This window comes from Aethalodelphis obliquidens, unplaced genomic scaffold (genome assembly GCF_003676395.1).
Source record: "Aethalodelphis obliquidens isolate GAN/ISIS:26980383/991018 unplaced genomic scaffold, ASM367639v1 scaffold23, whole genome shotgun sequence".
Taxonomy (NCBI): Eukaryota; Metazoa; Chordata; class Mammalia; order Artiodactyla; family Delphinidae; genus Aethalodelphis; species Aethalodelphis obliquidens.
The window spans coordinates 15,822,522-15,840,535 of record NW_020837967.1 but is presented as its reverse complement, the minus strand read 5'-3'; the positions used below and the strand labels follow the sequence as shown (position 1 = coordinate 15,840,535).

The following is an 18,014-nucleotide window of genomic DNA, read 5'->3' as shown; positions in this document are numbered from 1 at the left end:
GAGGCACCTTCTAAATTTGTGTGGGGCAATGGGTTGGGGTAGGGGGAAGGTGCCTCTGGAGAAGTTAATCTTTTTTTCTTCTCATTTTTACTGCAGAGGAATGTAGCGCTACTGTTAGAAACTCAATCCCTTTCTAATGGACTTGCATTAGTGTGATTTTGCAATCTGTCTTTTCAGTTTCCCTGTTCTTTATTCTTCAAAATATCCCTGTGTGCTTTGAATGTCTGGATAATCTTCTACGATGATCTAAATCTAGAGAATTTTAGCTCACAAAGCATGCGGATTTTTGTACTTTGCCCTCAACACAATTCAGGTGACATCGGATAATATTTAACACTATTTGCTGTTATAACAGCAAACAGTCCTGAATTAGGAGGGGAATAACTTAATTAGGCTGCTAGGACTTGGAACAGCAGATATAAGGATATTAATAGATTCTACAATGCATGGGCTTTGTTGTTGTTGGTATGTTAGCCTTGTTTTTAACTGGAGAAAAAACAGCAAGAGATCCTCTGAGTAAGTTAATATATTATAGACCAAGAACCCTTTCATGTACAGATTTTCAGGACCCCCCTGGAGTAAGGATATAACTAAACTCCATGCTTAGAGGTGAATTAGGATGTGTGAAGCCCTGTTTCAATCCCTTTACTCCAAATGATCAGGCAATCTGATTTCTCTACCAATGAACAAATAATGAGTTATCAGACAAGAAGAGCAGTAAGAACCCCCCAGATCTGGTGTTTGGGTGTGATTACACAGGGAACCAACGCCAGAAGGAGGGATGGTTCAACCCACAGAATTCAAGTAAAAATAGAACAGGGACACTTACCCTCACGTCTCCGTTCACAGTTTTCGGCGTGTGGTTGAATGCGTGGGCAGGATCCTTGTTGTACACTTTGAGAAGGGATCTGTCCTGAATGTTCCTGGAATCGGAAACATCAATAACTATGGCAGATGAAAGGAGCCTTATTTTGGCCATTTCCTCCGTCTGCCCGTAAGAATCAGGTAAAAGACATCCACAGACAATCTAGCCGTTGTGTGCGATCAACCAGGCAAAACATTCTTTTACCATAAAAATAGGCAAAAATAAATAAGGCAAAGGAGAAAAATGACTTCAGCTTTTCTTTCCTTTCCTTTTTATTTTGGTTCCTCAGCAAAGTACTATTCTTTCCCCGTAGTTCTCCACCTGTAAACATCGGGTAGCATAAACCTTCTTTCAAGATTCTGGGTAATGAAAGCTAACACTTTAAGAAACAATAAAGCTCCCATATTTACAATACATTCAAAGGGATTTGGTTAATATTTAAATATTTAATTGTTTACTTTGCCCAGACACCTGGTTTTCTGCTTATCTCACGAATACATGCAAAGGAAAAATGCTTTTTTTCCCTTCAAACACCTTAAGCAAGGGAAAGAAAATGTATTTGCAGTCCAGAAAAAAAAAAGTACCACAAAGATCAAAACTAGTATCTCTACGATGCCTTGTTTTTCTTCCATAGTGGATTTTTTTTTTCGAAGGCATTTAAAAATTTTACTAGATTCTTCTCTCCATAGTGGATTTTTAAAAGTACTGTTCTACATACAAGCTGAATTACAGGAAAAGCAGCGGATAAATTCTTCCGCTGGTCTGTCTCTCCCTCTGAAAACACTTAGAACCCTGGAGTCACTCGTACTGCTGCAAAGGACAGAACCACAATTCGCTAAGAGCCTACCTCAAAATTATTTAAGAGCTTAGGAATGTCTACAAAGTCCTTCGCCCTCCACCTGCGGCTTTCATCAGCAGAAGGGACACCCCCAGGAACATTTAGCCCCGTCTACACTGAGATTCCTGCCAGTGCCAGCGTGGTGAGCTCAGGGAACCCTGTGCAGGAAGACACGTTCCTTTCCTCCAGCTGCAGCCACATGTTTTGTGGGCTGATCGCAATCATTGGGATTATTGTGTTGTGCTTCTGTTTTCAACGAAGCGGAGCATCCTTGGACGAGGTTTGCTTCCCTCCAACAAATACCCATCAGTGGTTGCTTTAAAGCAGTGACTAGCCCCAGCTTGCACAGTTGCTCCAAATTTCAAGCAGCTCATTAGAAGTCTGCTTAAGGGGAGGCGTGCGGTCCTTGTTATTAGAAGGGACTAAGTTACTAGGAGGTAAAGAGGTTGCGGAAGAAAAGGATGTGGGGATTCACTGCAGGAACTCACCCTGTGGCTGGGAGGAGGAGGGGGCAAAGTCCCAAGGGACGATGTAAAGAAACTGAAAACCTTACTTGAGCCATGAAAAAAACTCAGTGTGGGTCTGAAGGTATTTAAAACACAGGAGGTTGATTTATTAATTTAGAAACATGTTCATCCAAGATGAACCAACAGTAAAGGCCCAGCTTGCGTTTAGCATGGCGACATTTACAACACAGAATTTCAGCCTAAACTCTCTGTAGCATTTCCCTAAGGAAAAGATGGAGAACCCAACACCATGATGAAAGAACCAAATGTTTAACAAATATACCGTCACTTCAAAAATATTGGATGTGAAATGAAATTTGTCTCTGGGTTTAGAAGACTAAAGCCAGTGTCTTCAGCTAAAATCTACACGTTACATTTTTTTTTTTCTTGCAAGGAGTGAGGTTCTATTTAATGCTGATGGTGAAATAAAATAAAATAAAATATACTTGGGGCATTTTATGCATAAAAGCAAAGAATAATAATTCTTTGGAAAGGACATACATGTGATCATCTCACATAAATATTATAATCATCACCACATAAACACATTTTATCCACTTAAATATTTTGAGATCTACTTTTTATATGTAAATCAAAACACTGAAAAGTAAAATTATAGACAAATTTATAAACAAAGGACTTTCCACTTAAACATTTTAAATGAGATTTAAAAAAAATCAGGCTATCAGTACCGCAGCCTAAGAATCAAGGAGACCATCACTTCCACAAATAGAAACAAACTAACTGAAAATTATTATTGTTTAAAGTGATCACTTCTCTCAAGCTCTGCTTTCATTTATTGGGTTGGCCAAAAAGTTCATTCAGGTTTTCCATAACATCTTATGGAAAAACCAGAATGAACTTTTTGGCCAACCCAATATTTTATCAACTGAATTTGCATCAAGAAAGATCATCTCAGTTTGGAAGTTTTGGGTACCTTTTCCTCTTTGTCGTCCCTCCCATTTCTCCTTTTGTGACTACGTCACACATTCCCAAAGAATGTGTGCAGAAAGTCTTAGTAGTCATACTCTGAGGCTTGGGAAAGCCTCTAGAAAATCATGACTCATTGTAATACAAAAATTCTTGTACGGGCTGCAAGACAGTGGGGTCCAACTGCTTACAATAATCTCATCAGCCTTGAGCTCCACAATCAAAAGTGGCTTTGTGTAGTTTCATGTGTATTTATTATTACCATATCCCTCAAGTTCTCTAACTGCAAAACGCAGAAATTCAAGAAGATGGTTGTCCATGTTAAACCACTACATGGGATTATATTACTGTGAACATACTGTCTAAATATCATGTGATGACTTCATGTTTAAGTTTATGCTTTCTAAATTCAGGATTTTCCTGGTGACAGCTTGATTAATAATTTATTTCAAAAAACAAATGTGAATTTTCTGAAACCCATGAATATTGAAACATGTTTTTAAAAAGCAGGAAGGTTGGGTAACAGATAGAGCACCTATACCTGAGGGCATGTGTCAAACCTTGAAAGCTCTAAATTACTCATATGCCTTGGTACATGCCTAAATATGTCATTTCAGATCACTGTTAGATATTTATCAGTTTACATTTATTATGCACTAAAGGCATATTTTAAAAAAGTAGTTCCTATTAATTCCATGATGAAGGAACAGGAAAGTCTGCTATCCCCACAGGGAAGGGATCCACAGGTCCAACTTGGGGCCCAGATGAGTTGAGGGGAGAACATTCTGAGGGAATAAAAAATTCTTGGCCCAGAATATGGACAGTCAGGTTTGGGTCTGGGTTTAGAAATTAATCGGCTACATGATCTTGAGTAAGTCTTAACATTTATGCATCTGAGGTTCTGGTCCCATCAAATGAAAGGGCTGGATGAGTCGCTCAATCATTTTTTTCCGCTCTAGAATGTTCAGCGGCTATACTAGCGACTGCTTACTTGCGTTGATTTAAGTCCTGTTTCTCAGGCTTGTTTGGCTGGAAGAGCTCAGATGGTCCCTTCTGTTCTATGCACAACACCCCTGCGGTTGATAAAGACGTTTCTCTTTCCATGCCACCTGCCACAGCATGACTCCATTTAGCCTCGTTTTAGAGTACATTTTACTAGAAGCCCAGGAGAAAGCTCACTGAGAAAGTGGGATCCTTTAGTAAAGGCCAACTATTTAAGAAACAAATGGAAAAGGAACGCTTCTTAGCCTCCTTTCTTGTGGACAATAGCATAGAGTCCACTGCTTTTATTCTAACTTGTTCGTATAAAGAATAGGCCAGTGAGATCATTACCTAAAATGTCTACAGGCTCTGTCTGTGATGACAAGAACCCTTGAGAAGGAGTTGGTTAAATTCCACCTGTAAGTATAACCTTCAACTCATATGATCTTTCTGGGCCTTAGTTCTCCTAACTCTTAGATGAACAGCAGACTGGCTCATTTCTTCTATTCCTTTCAGAAGTAACATGCAAAGATCTGTGTGGGAGAAGTCTGTCCTCACCTTTGTAAACCAAACCTTGTCAATAAGTTCTAGAAAACCAGATAGTGGTTTCACACCTGGGTAAAATAAACCTGCCCACCAGGACAACAGGTGTGCTTTCTTCACTGGAACACAAAGAGATAAGCAGTCGGAACCAACTGTCAACGCCAGATGGTGGACACACGCACATGAACAAATGACGTAACTGCTTACCTGACATCATTTAACTCATAATAGACATTTCTGCTTTCATCTTTGATGTAAATGGCGACACTGGGCGACTCCAGCATTTTCATGGTGAGCTGCTGTGGAAAGGCACTTACGAAGAGAGCACGGATTGTGTCTGCACTTGTAATTTCATTCGGCATCCTGAGCTGCTTGGTTTCATCTCCATACTGGAGATAAAGAACCCCTGCACACAAGATGGACACAGTTATCAGTCGCAGACCAAGACTCAACGACACACAGCACAAGCTAAGCCACTTCTGCCCTACCACAGGCAGGAATGTTCCGGACACGCTTGCAAAGCACATCACCAGAGACATGTGTTTGGAATTTCCAAGAAATGCACTCTCTGGTTATGATGTAAATACCCACTTTTATTCTTTGGAGTCTGGGCAGGTGTTAAAGAGGCTCATTTTCAACTATTTTAAAACCAAAAGGACAAGAAGCTAACCTTTGGTAACCTAAGGCAAAAGACAACAATACTCAATTCCCTTGAAAGGTATATTTAGGAATTTGACCCCATAGGGTGAATTTTTTCCCACATCTTTCACTGACCAGGAACACAATCATTATAGCCATAGGTAAACGACATAGGTTATGTCTTTATGTCCATTCAGAAATGTTTTAGGTGGAAATGCATTTCTGTGGCTCTAATACATATTGAATGTTAATATCAAATGAAAATATCTGCAAGAGCCTGGTGCCCCAATGTATCAGAAAGAAAATGGAACAAATCAGTTACACAAAGAACAACACAAGCACAGGATCATAGCATTTTAAACTTCCAGGGGGCATGTGGTTCCCCATGAACCATGCCTCCCAGCCGTCACGGCCCTGTGGAGTGTCCCTTCCCACGTGGGGTCTGGGCTTGGCCACGTGACCTGCTTTGGCCAATGGGACACTAGCAAGTGTGACGCAAAACGGAAGCTCAATACGGGTTTGCACAAGAGAGCCTGCCTTCTTGGTGAGTGTGGTCTTGGACGCTCCCTCACGGAACCAAGCGTCCATGGAGCCCAACCGAGGCCACATGAAGAAGAACGGAAGCCCTGACTGACGGCCCCCGCTGAGCACCCATTCTCCAGCCAGGACCACTGGCCAGTCATGTGGGTGCACCATCTTGAGAGGGGAACCCTCAGTCCCAGGAGAGCTGTCCCAGCCGATGTCCCATGGAACAGAAATGAGATGCCCCCTCCACACACTGCCCAAATGGCAGAATCATGAGCAAATAAACAATTGTGGTTGCTTTAGGTCACTATGTTTAGGGTCACTTGTTGTTCAGAGATAGATAACTGCGTCGGGATGGAAGATCCTGACATTTCGTTTTGACTCCTACTTCTTGTGAGAATCTCCTGAGGCACTCTACCAGGACCAACAGAGTAATTGTTGGCAGGAGAGACTCGAAATAGAACAGAATGTGACTTGTGCTTAAATATGGCAGTTGATGTAACCAATTTATGTCCATCTCCTTCTGAAATTCCATTCAGATGACAATGAAGAATTAAAAAAGTGTACATCAAAGAATTAAGGGGAGGAGAGAGGAGACAACAGCAGACGAGAGAAAGCTGACACCTAGGTCTTCAAGCACAGAACTCTGCATAACTGCAGGGCCAGGGAAGTTCAGGAAAAGAGGCACCAGATCCTTCTGAAGCTAAGAACGCAGAGTGAGTGGAACGCATGAGGGCTGGCTGAATCTTTGTAATGGTGCAACACGCTTCCTCCATCCCCCTGTCTACGCCATTCAGCCAGGCGATTCCCCAAAGCCACAGCAGAACCACTGAAGAGGTTGAACCCACGGACTGGATTCTGGGTCACGAAGCACAGGGGAAGGTGCATGAGGTGCCCTCTGACAAAATTCTGGCAAAGGGCTGACGTCTTGGTCAGGAAACTGGAGGAAAGCTGACTGTCCTCCAAGAACAGACCAACAGATTTTTGAGGGTAAGGTTTCGATTCTGTCCGGTCACTCCATCGTGAAGCACCCTGGGCCATATATAAAAGCTTCCAGTGAGTACAACCGTGCCTCGCTTATGCATGAACAGACTAGCAAGGGTTAACAGACATTTCATAAAGCCTCTTTCATGTGAGAAATAAACAGAAAACAGAAACTCAGAAGAGATGAGACAGTCCAAGAAAAGGGGAAATTTGGAGGGCAAGAGCGAGCTCTGGGGACCATGAGAACAGAAATGACAAATTCAGTGGAGAAGAAAAAGTTGACGAAATCTCAAAAAGGGCAGCAAAACGACTACGAGAGGGGAAAAGGTGAGAACCAGTAAGAACAATAGAGAATGACTTCAGAGCCTCTCAATTCCTAATAATGGGGATTTGGGTAAGGAGGTCAGGAAAAGCAGAGCAGTTTTCCAAAAGTATTATCAGATTTTTTTTTTTTTCTCCCCAAACTGAAGGACATGAGCTTGGAGACTGAAAGTGTTCATGAAATGCTCAACACACTCAGGCTTGTCCCTGAGACGTTCCAGATGGCAGGGGAAACACAGAGGTTCCTACAAGTTCCCAGCGGGTGTGGAGAAAAGTCACAGAGGAAGGAGAAGTCAGAAGGGCGTTCGCTTTCTTAACAGCAGCCCAGAAACCAAAGACAATGGAGACACAGCCTCGAAAACCCGGGAGGAAATATTTTTGATCTAAGTCTATATTTATCCAAACCATTCATCAAGTCTTTCATTAAAGTCAGCTTCCCAGCGAGGCCTCCCCTCACCACCTTCTCCAAAATTTCAGCACCCGCTCTGTCTCATATTTCATACCCTAGCCCTGCTTCATTTTCTTCCTGAGTGTTTTTCACTAGACACTGTAACTCATATTTTCATTATTACTACTGTTTATTGTCAGTCTCTCCTGCCGAAATGGAAGCTTCATGAGGCCAGGGATTTTAAAAAATACATCCAATTCCTCTTGTCTCCTTTTAATTTTTTATGATGTATGTATTTATTTATTGGCTGCACCTCACGGCTGGCGGAATCTTAGTTCCCCGCCAGGGACTGAATCCGCATCCTCGGCAGCGGAAGAGCAGAGTCCCAACCACTGGACCGCCAGGGAATTCGGCCAGGGATTTCTTTAAAAATGTTTCTTGTTGTTGATGTTCACCAGGGCATCCTTAGTACCTGTGATACTACCAATGATATAGTAGGTTCTTAATAAATATTTGTTGAATGAATGAATGAATGATTTATTAGTCATCCAAAAGGAATGTTCATTTGGGGATCCATCTGAGCTGTAAGAGCTTTTGCTGCATGATGTGAACAGCCTAGGAATCTTGTTCCTGGTTTGGATACACATGAGAAGCACGTTCTGAAGTGGCCATTTCCTTGATTGGAGTAGACCTTCAGAGAGTTAGTTTTCTAGAATTTCCATGCTGTTACACGTTTTTCAGTATACAGAAAAAGCCTTTCAAGCCTGTCTGATCATAGATTGTGCAACGTCTTTGCCCCGAACGGGAGATGTGGTGACTGTCCATGTGATTGCTAATGTCATATCCAAAGGCCAAAACCACTCTTGAGGTCTGAGCCCCAACTATGCCTGGGTGGGGCCCCTGTACATGGGCCACTAGTGGCCTCACTACAGTCAAATATCACGGCCTCATTCCCCAAAAGGGCCTGGTTTTCATTCCCACATCTGTATTCTGTACGTGTGTGTGCTTGAAATAGAATTTGTAGGCTGCTCTGAGTGAAAAAAACAATTGGGGCTAAACTACAGTTACCTCGGGGTCTGGGTGGTGCAGCTGCCAGCTGGGTACACAAGTCCAGTTACAGATCGTGAAAATCCACAGAAGACAGAAAAGATGCCTTTACAAACAGAGGAGAAGAGTCTTTTTACACTTGGTTCGGTCTGCCTTCTCAGTTCAGGAAAGGTATTTAGAAATGCTTAAACTCAGAAGGAATTTTCTGAATCTACGATGGCGTGTTGTTGGCACGGCGATGAGATTCAGCATGCTCTGGCATTCTTCCCTCGCGCTGAGTTAGTGCTGGCTGTTCCAGATTCAGAGGAAGGCTGAAGGACTTTAGATGATAAACTCCCTTTTTGTGAAGAAGGGAAGAGGACATGCGAAATGCATTTATAGGATGTCTGCTGTGTGTCAGGAACGGTACGCATGTAATTTCACTGAATCAGCATCTCTGATGAGGTCGGTGTTATGGCCCCATTTCACAGATAGGGAGAAGGTAGCTCAGAAGGTCCAAGTAACTTGCCACAAGTTACAGGTGGTAAAATGGTAAAACTAACTTATATATCCCACTTTGTCAATCCGCAGAAGCCACAATCTCTCCCTGGAAGCACACAGCCTCTAAAATTTTGCATGTAGCCACATCCATTTCCTCTAGCTGGCCTCTCTGGACCATCTTAGCTGTCCTCACACTTTTAGCCTGACCATCTGCTTGAAGATGTGGAAGCATGATGGGGGCAGCTTGGAAAAAATATTCCTGTCTTGAAGTCAGCTGAAGTAAATGATGACACGTGGTTAGAAATAATGCACGTGCTGGGGGAGTAGGGGAAGGCGCAGAGCCCTGAAAGCAAGAGTGTTGAAAGGAACCTCACAGCACTTGCAGACCTTCTGAGAAGCCTGAACACTCGGGTTCTTCCATCTCAATGGCTCTGCAAATGGAACGTGTGTTTGTCACCAAGAACTCTTGGTGACATTCTGCAAAAAATTAAGTGCACTTGGCAGGTCACATGGTGTTACACATCCTCATAATTTTCTGAATCTCAGAATCCATTCCAGAATGCGGGACATCTTCTAAAATGTTCTTTATCTTCATATGGCATGCAAGGATTTTCACTGTGTGACCTTGCTAAGAACTGAATATTCATGTTCCTCCAAAATTCATGTTACACTCCTAATCCCCACTGTGATGGCATTTGGAGGTGGGGCCTCTGGGAGGTAATTAGGTCATGAGGGTGGAGCCCCTTCCCCAATGGGATTAGCACTCTCATAAGAACAGACATGGCAGTTTCTTTTCTATCTCTGCTCTCTGGCTTGTGGGGATACAATGAGATGATGGCTAACTGCAAACCAGGAAGTGGATCCTACCCAGCCACTTTGACCTTGGACTTCCTAGCCTCTGCAACTGTGGGAAATACATTGTTGTCTAAGACACCCTGTCTTCAGTAATTTGTCACATTCGCCCAAACCAACTAAAACAGACCTCAGCCTCCCGTCGCTGCCTTATTACCCCAAATCACGCCACATTCCTAGGACATCATAGTTGTACTGGACATTGCGCTGCTCTGTGACCTTATGAAGCATGCTCACTCTCCACGCTGTGCCACCCACTTGGGGGACCTTCCCACCACTTCTGCTTAGCACGTGCTCTATCTCTGAGCCATCTTCCGCCAACACTTTTCCATTAAGAATTGAGGAACTTTTCTCAAATATGTCTCATTGAAATTGCAAGCATGACTTTTGCATTTCTGCGAAATTCTGCATCACAATTAGCTGTATTCATCAAAGGGTAATAGATAGTAAAGTGTTAGGCACATAATAGATGCTCAGATATCTTTTAGCTGAAATCAGTTCTCCCGGTAACGTGGCCACAACTTAATCAGACGTAGGCTTGCCTTCTGGAATGCCTTCTACAATTTCCCCTAAACGGCATTTTCTGCAGGCAGATGATGGTGACAATTCCAAATGACCTAAATGCCTCCGTTTCTCCAAATCCAGTTTAAGACTAGGCGAATCAATACACATTGTAGCTGGCAAATGGTTAATGCCCTAAAAATACAAAGAGCTCTCAGAGTACTTTCTGATGGAAAACTGACAATTTTCACCTTAATAAGAAAAACATAAATATAAAAATAATAAGATAGCTTTTTATACCCATGAAATTAGCAAAAGTTTTTACGATAAAATAAACAGTGCTGCCAGGAGCTGGGAAAATGAGTTCCCTCACAAACCACTGTTGGGAAAGAAAGTTGATCCCACTTCTCCAAAGAGCTACTTGTCAGTATGCGTCAAAAGCCCCCAAAATACACATATGGTTTGAGCCAGTAATTCAACTTCTACACATTTATGCACAAAGATATACTTACCAGGATGCTCAATAAATCATCGTTTATAAGAATAAGCGGGGGGGGGGGGAAGAGTGGATTCCTCTCTAGAGGATTCATTTAATTAGAGGATTCATTTAATTAGAGGATTCATTTCATAAATCAGTTCATATAATAAATCCATTCACTGGAACACTACACTGTTATTAAAAGGGATTCTAAAAGAAAATGGCAATGAGAAAAAAATTTGTCAAGTGGCAAAGTATGTTATAAAACAGAAAGGAATTAGACATTAAAAAATCAATTAATCACCTTAATGGCAGTGATGGATCCAAGTTTTGTGGGTCCTGAAGCTTATTACAATTTTGAGGGACCTCCTTCAGATAAGAATACCAAGTTAGAAACATAAAATTCATTATGAAAGTAAATCATTTATTTATAGGGGCCTGAACCTTGGTCTCATCAGGTTCATGGTTTAGTCTTCCTATCTGATGAATGTCCAGAGAGGTTGTCTCTGGGTGGTAAGTTCCTGGGCGATGCTCTTTTCTTCATGATTTTCTATATTTTTTATATTTTCTCAAATTAGCATGCTTTGATTCGATCATCTTAAAAGATGACCCTCACAGATCTAAAGAGACTGGCCAATTAGGGCTTCTATTCAGTTAATTGGGTAATTTTTTAAGCCAGAAGTGATGGGCCAAGGGAGGGGAACATATTAAACTATGAGTGGAGCTGGCAGAATATAAACTGGCATCTGAAATGGGGAAGACATTGGTATTTAATACAAGCGAAAGATTCTAGTATAGTTAATGTCGTGGTGTTATCCTTAAGAGACTGAATTTAAGAGTCTTATGATTTAAAAAAGAAGTGTAATGCACTGAAATGTACCTTGGACGGACTTGTAGAGATGGCTTTATTCATTCAAGAGACCAGCCTCTATACTGTGCCAGGAATGGGAGGTACAGTGGTAAACCAAGGGTCACACCCTGTGTTCTAACCTACACAGTGGTTCCATAAATGACACTGTTATGTAGAAGTTAACAATTCAGCTCCAACACCAGCTGACATTTTGTTTCAGACACAGCAGCAATTTGAAGACCTGGCCACATGTGTTCCTTGAAAAGTGCTACCATGCCCTCTGATGTCGGAAACATTTCACATCCCGGAGAGGACTCACGTTGCCACGCCCCTTCCTACGGAATAGCTTTTCAAGTAGGTGACAAAGCAAGATGTTGAGCGTTGCCTTGCACGGAAGAAAAAGATAATAGACAACGTGTTCTCCACAGGAAGTCTGGATGCTCTTTTATTCTGGGGGGGGGAGGGGTGGGGAATAACTTTACTCTCAGCTTTTAGTGTCTTTGATTTAGGTAAATACCAAATCTTTGCTGCAGTAACTGAAATGGATTATATCAATCAGATATTTTCTTATTTCTTTCAGACATGTGATATTTAAAGACAAGGCAAGACTTTGTTAAGTCTTTTAACTAATTTATCTTCTATGAGTTATAACTGGAGAACGATGAAGACCCTATGGAAAGTCTTCATGAGGGACTGAAAAATTGCAGCAGCAATTTTAAGTGAAATGCTAATTTAGAACGCGCTTTAAAGAGTCATGATTGTGGAGCAACACGTGTTAGAATCATGACAGGGTGTGTTAAAAAATAAGTTTGTATAAAAGTTAAATATGATAGAGTCTTGCCCACCCAACAACCTGGCTGACAGCAGTCAGTGGACAGAGATCCTTCTGGGAGGTACTCATTCTTGACATAGAGTCTTAGTAACGGCACCGTTAGTGCTTAATCACTTAACTTGGTTTTGTTCCAGACAAATTAGTACAGTTGGGACTCAAGTGAAATGATAATACTGTTGAAGTGAGCATCCCAAAGCATTTCTCTAAAAAACACTGATATCTGTTGATAACTTTTGGAATTCAGGCTGTGTTAAAGATGTGCATACCTAAGATGCTGATTTCTGGTGCCATGAGCCAGTCCTTCCCAGTGGGTCTTACTGCCCTCTTACATGGAGAGTTAGACACTTGACTATGAAGAGGTTACAGTGCAAAGTCACTCAGAGAAACAGCAGCCAGGTCAGTAATTTAATCTTAAAGCTTACTCAACAATTAAGGCAAAACATATTATAAGGACTTCCCTGGTGGCGCAGTGGTTGAGAATCCACCTGCCAATGCAGGGGACACGGGTTCGAGCCCTGGTCCGGGAAGATCCCACATGCCGCGGAGCAACTAAGCCCGTGCGCCACAACTACTGAGCCTGCGCTCTAGAGCCCGCGAGCCACAACTACTGAGCCTGTGTGCCACAACTACTGAAGCTCATGTGCCTAGAGCCCATGCTCTGCAACAAGAGAAGCCACTGCAATGACAAGCCCGTGCTCCGCAACAAGAGAAGAGCCCACTCGGCACAATTAGAAAAAGCCCGCATGCAGCAATGAAGACCCAATGCAGCCAAAAAAAAATAATAAAGTTAGAAGAAAAAGAGCAACAGAAATTATAAAAAATATATATATTATAAGAAAATGTTGTGAGAAACATAACTGATTGTGCGTATACTACAGCTGTAATTGGATTCTTTCTTACACTTAGGGTGAACTGCTGGTTAAATTAAACATTGCCATATCAACTCATTTTATAAGGCTAGTATTCACCTGGATATTAGGAAAGTAATAAAAGGAAAGACTTCAAATTTAAATGCAATCCCCTAGATTAAATAATAGCAAAGCAACTCTAGCAATGTATGAAAAAAGTACATCATGACCAAGAAGAGTTTATCTCAGGAGTGTAAAGATGGTTTAACACTAGAAAATCTAGTACTAATATGTTCTGCAATAATAAGTAAAGAGAAACTCTATAGTAATCTTGATAGTGTCAGAAAAATGTTAAGAAAAATCCAAAACACATCTATAATTTAAAAAAAATACAATAACTTAAGAATTAAAGGGCTTCCCTGGTGGTGCAGTGGTTAAGAATCCGCCTGCCAATGCAGGGGACAGGGCTTCGAGCCCTGGTCCGGGAAGATCCCACATGCTGCGGAACAACTAAGCCCATGCGCCACAACCACTGAGCCTGTGCTCTAGAGCCCATGAGACACAACTACTGAGCCCGCGTGCCACAACTATTGAAGCCCGTGCACCTAGAGCCCGTGCTCCACAACAAGAGAAGCCACTGCAATGAGAAGCCCTCGCACTGCAACGAAGAGTAACCCCAGCTCACTGCAGCTAGAGAAAGCCCACGTGCAGCAACAAAGACCCAACGCAGCCAAAAATAAATTAAGATAAATAAATTAAAAAATAATAAAATAAGAAAAAGAATTAAAGAGAACTTTCTTAATGTGGTGAAAGGCATCCACCAAAAACCTCCGACAAGCATAGCACTCGATGATGAAATCTTAGAGGCATTCTTTTCAAATTCAGAATTTTTGCTATCTTTGCAGCTAAAGTTCCAGTCAATACAAGAAAAAGAAATACAAGGCATATGGATTGAAAGGGATCACCAAAATTGTGATTATTCTTAGATGATATAACAGAGAATCCAAGGAAACCTGCAGACACAGTGTTAGAATATGACTGAATAATATAAGATCAATATAGAGACTCGAAAGCCACCCCAAATACTAGAAAAAAATCAGAGAATATAGTTTGATAAAAACATACCACTTATAACAATATGTCAGTTTTGAGGAACAATAGTAAGAGGCAGTATTTTCCTACCAGATATCAACACTATTAGGACAGTGTGGTTTGGGCACAGGGATAGAACAAACAGGACTACGGAACAAAATAGATTGCCTAGAAGAAGACACGGGTTTTATGAAAGCTTGGTATGACTGAGGTTGTGGTACAAGTCCATGGAGAAACAACTATTCAGTACAGTGTCAGGAAAATTGGTGCACCATATGGAAAAAGTAAAAAATATATCCTTTCCTTACAACATAAGTAAAATAAATTCCTAATGGACTGAAGACCTATGTGTGAGAAGCTAAACTATGAAACAAAATGAAACATGGTGTTGTATCCTTGCATACTGGTAGAGGAAAAGACTTTTAAAAGAAATAAAAACTATAAACCACAGAGAAAAGTATTGCCTTTTTTTTTTTTTTTTTTTTTTGGTGGCACCACATGGCTTTCTGGGTCTTAGTTTCCCGACCAGGGACTGAACCTGGGCTTTCGGCAGTGAAAGTGCAGAGTCCTAACCACTGAACGGTTGGGAAAGTATTGCTTAATTAAAATGAATATTCTGTACTACAAAAAAATAAATATTCTGTACTACAAAAAATTAAAATGAATATTCTGTACTACAAAAGACACTGAAAACAAAGTAAAGAAGACAAACCAGAGTCTGAAAGAAGATATTTATAACTCACATGCTCTACCAGGGATTAGTAGTCCGAATAATTAAAGAACCCTCATAAATCAATAAGAAAATAGAAAATGGGCAATAGTGGATATGCAAAAATGGATATAAATATGCAACGCATGGCAGAAGAAACCCCAGCAGCCAATAAATATAAAAATGCCCGATCTCACTAGTAATTATGGAAATAAAAATGGAAACAATGATGTACTATTTTATACCCACCAGATAGGCAAAAGTCAGTAAATCCAATAACCTCAATTACTGGCGAAGTCATGGGAAAATGGGGTCTGTTATTCACTGCTGGTGAAAGTGAAAACTTGCACAATCATTTTAGGACACCTGGTGAAATGTCAGATGTGCATCCTGTAAGCTCGCTATTTCCTGTAAATTATCCATCACAGATAAAAATCTCATGTGTGGTTGCCGGCTCCATGGTGCTCACTGTGGCACTATTTCTCATTGATCTGTTCTCAGTGGTTCATTCATATAATGGAATTGTCCACAACAGTTATAATGAATGAAGTAGAACCACATCTACCAACATGGATGAATCTCCAAAAGGTAAAGTTGAGTGAACACAGAAAGTTACAAAAGGATACATGCAGTATGATCCCATGTATGTAAAGTTTTATAACACAGAATAGTAATATATATTGTTTATGCGTGTACCAAATATAGCACAAGCACCAGAACTTGCATGGCAGTTATACTCTCCAGCTGCAGGGGTCGGTTAGCTCTGGGAAAGAAGAAGGAGGGAGGAGAGAAGATGGGGTTTTACATTTTACTTCTTTAAAAACATATGAAGCCTGAAGCTATTATAGAAATATTACCTTTCCTTTTAAAATTTGAGGGCTACCAGAGGTCAGCCTAACTATATTTTGATAAGCTTTGTGGGGGGGAATAAAAAAAATAAAATTTGACAACTTACATAGCACTTGCTGTGTGCCAGGCACTGATCTAAACCTTCTGCAAACAGATTAACTCATTTAATCTTCTTTATGAGGTTGCTATTGTAATTATCCCCATTTTACAGATGAGGAACACTGAGGCAAAGAGAAGTAACCTGTATGACTCACCCAGCTAATGATCTTAACCACTGTGCCACTCCACCTCTTAGGTGTTAAACGGATGCGAGTATCTGTTTAATTTCAGTAATGTCTACTATGTTATTATATTGTTAGGTTTTCTGTACTTTTTCCTACCCAAAAAATTAAAAAATAAATCATTTTTTTTAAATGTTAAAATAATACTATCTAAATAGTGTTGCTTCCACAGAGCACCCAGATCTGACCTAGGAGCTTAAACCTGGATGTAGTTATGGAAATTGGCAAGTTTTCCTTGGCTTTTGATAAAAAAGTGGGTGTTGAAATTCTATAATACAGACCCAAAGAGTAAAGGCCACAAAAGGAAGCAGATTTCCTTGAAGAACACAAGTATAAAAGTACAATTATCATGGTCCCAGAAAAAAATTAATTGGCCTTTTATGGATATGAAAAGTACAACTTTTACAGAATTTCCAATGAATGTTTTCCAAGTATCAGAAAGACTTTGACTATAAATCAAAATGTATATATACCCATCCCACGAGGAGATTTATACATCGTGCATGGTCTTCAATCATACTGATTAGCAGATTTAAGCCCAGAGATTATGGACATTAGTGAGAAACCATCTGAGTTAATCGGAAATTTATTTTCTTCTATACTAAATTATTAGTGTCTTACATAATAATAACCAGTAATTATTATGGATGAATGAATATATCTTTAGAAAACTTTTCAGTATGAAATGCTGGTTTTTATATAAATTACATGTAGATTTAAAAATACCCACCCATATATAGTGTTATGAATTTTATTGTTCATAATTTCTTTTATTTTCTATTATTATATGAAAATTATTCTACTTGAAAAGAGACAACCTGTCCGGTCCCTGAACTGGGGGAGAAAGACATTGGGAGGTGTTGATAGGACAAACTTCTTTTCTCCTCTGGTAAGCAAACCTCAGGATCGTCAACAATTTCCAGAGGAAACTTTCAGGGTAACTGGGAACCGTGCTGCTTCCTTATACTTTTACGCCCTAAGTTACGCAAATGACAAAAAATAAAAATCATCCTTTGATGACAAGTGTTGTAAACAAATTCCAGTAGATCGATATCTGTGGATTCCATTTCATTAGACAGACTCCCCACTTTTTCAAATTCATGTTTTAGAAGCAGTAACTGTGGGATGCTTGGACCCCAAAGAGCCTTTGGTGCTACCTCTTCCTGCATCCTTCCCATCCTCACTCTCATTCCTGGACTCCACATCCTGGTCTCCTCTGGAGGCCCAGCCTTCCGCCGGGGCTCTTGGCTCCAGTAATTCTACTCTCTGTCCATCTGTGACTCTCATGGGACTCATCCGTTCCCCAGCGCCTCAGTGAAATATTTGGGGGATAAAACCCATCTGTCTGCAAGCAGCTGGCCTTTGCCACCCTCAGGCCTGGGTGGGGGGCAGCACCCACGCAGGTAATGGAGCCGGAAAGCCAGGAGGGCCTTGGTCGAAGGGTGATACTCTGAGCATAGGTAGCCACTGACGAATATTCCAGAACACTCACATCTCACTCTTTGCTTTTCTGCTCCCAGGTCTGTGGAGGAGAGTGGTGAGAAAGAGGGCGTGGGCCATTAGGGGAATTCACATCTCACCCGCCTTCATTTCAAAGCTCTTAAACAAGAGACTTGCTCCGTCACATGAGAAACATAAAGGAACTAACCCATCCGGTGCCAGCTCTCATAGGAAT

The 18,014-nt window shown here is 41.0% G+C and overlaps 1 protein-coding gene across 25 annotated transcripts in view; it reads right to left on the bottom strand.

Moving 5' to 3' along the window:
* KIAA1217 (KIAA1217 ortholog) overlaps positions 1 to 18,014 on the bottom strand; it is a 326,984-nt gene that overhangs the window by 114,545 nt on the left and 194,425 nt on the right. For 24 of the 25 annotated variants that reach the window (XM_027121852.1, XM_027121849.1, XM_027121853.1 and 21 more), the window contains 2 exons: positions 4,871 to 5,069; positions 830 to 923 (listed from right to left, as the gene is read on the bottom strand). In XM_027121852.1, the coding sequence (XP_026977653.1) occupies positions 830 to 923; positions 4,871 to 5,069 (293 nt within the window). Of the gene's footprint in view, positions 1 to 829; positions 946 to 4,870; positions 5,070 to 18,014 lie in introns of those variants that run through there. The other variant, XM_027121839.1, reaches the window with a different exon arrangement.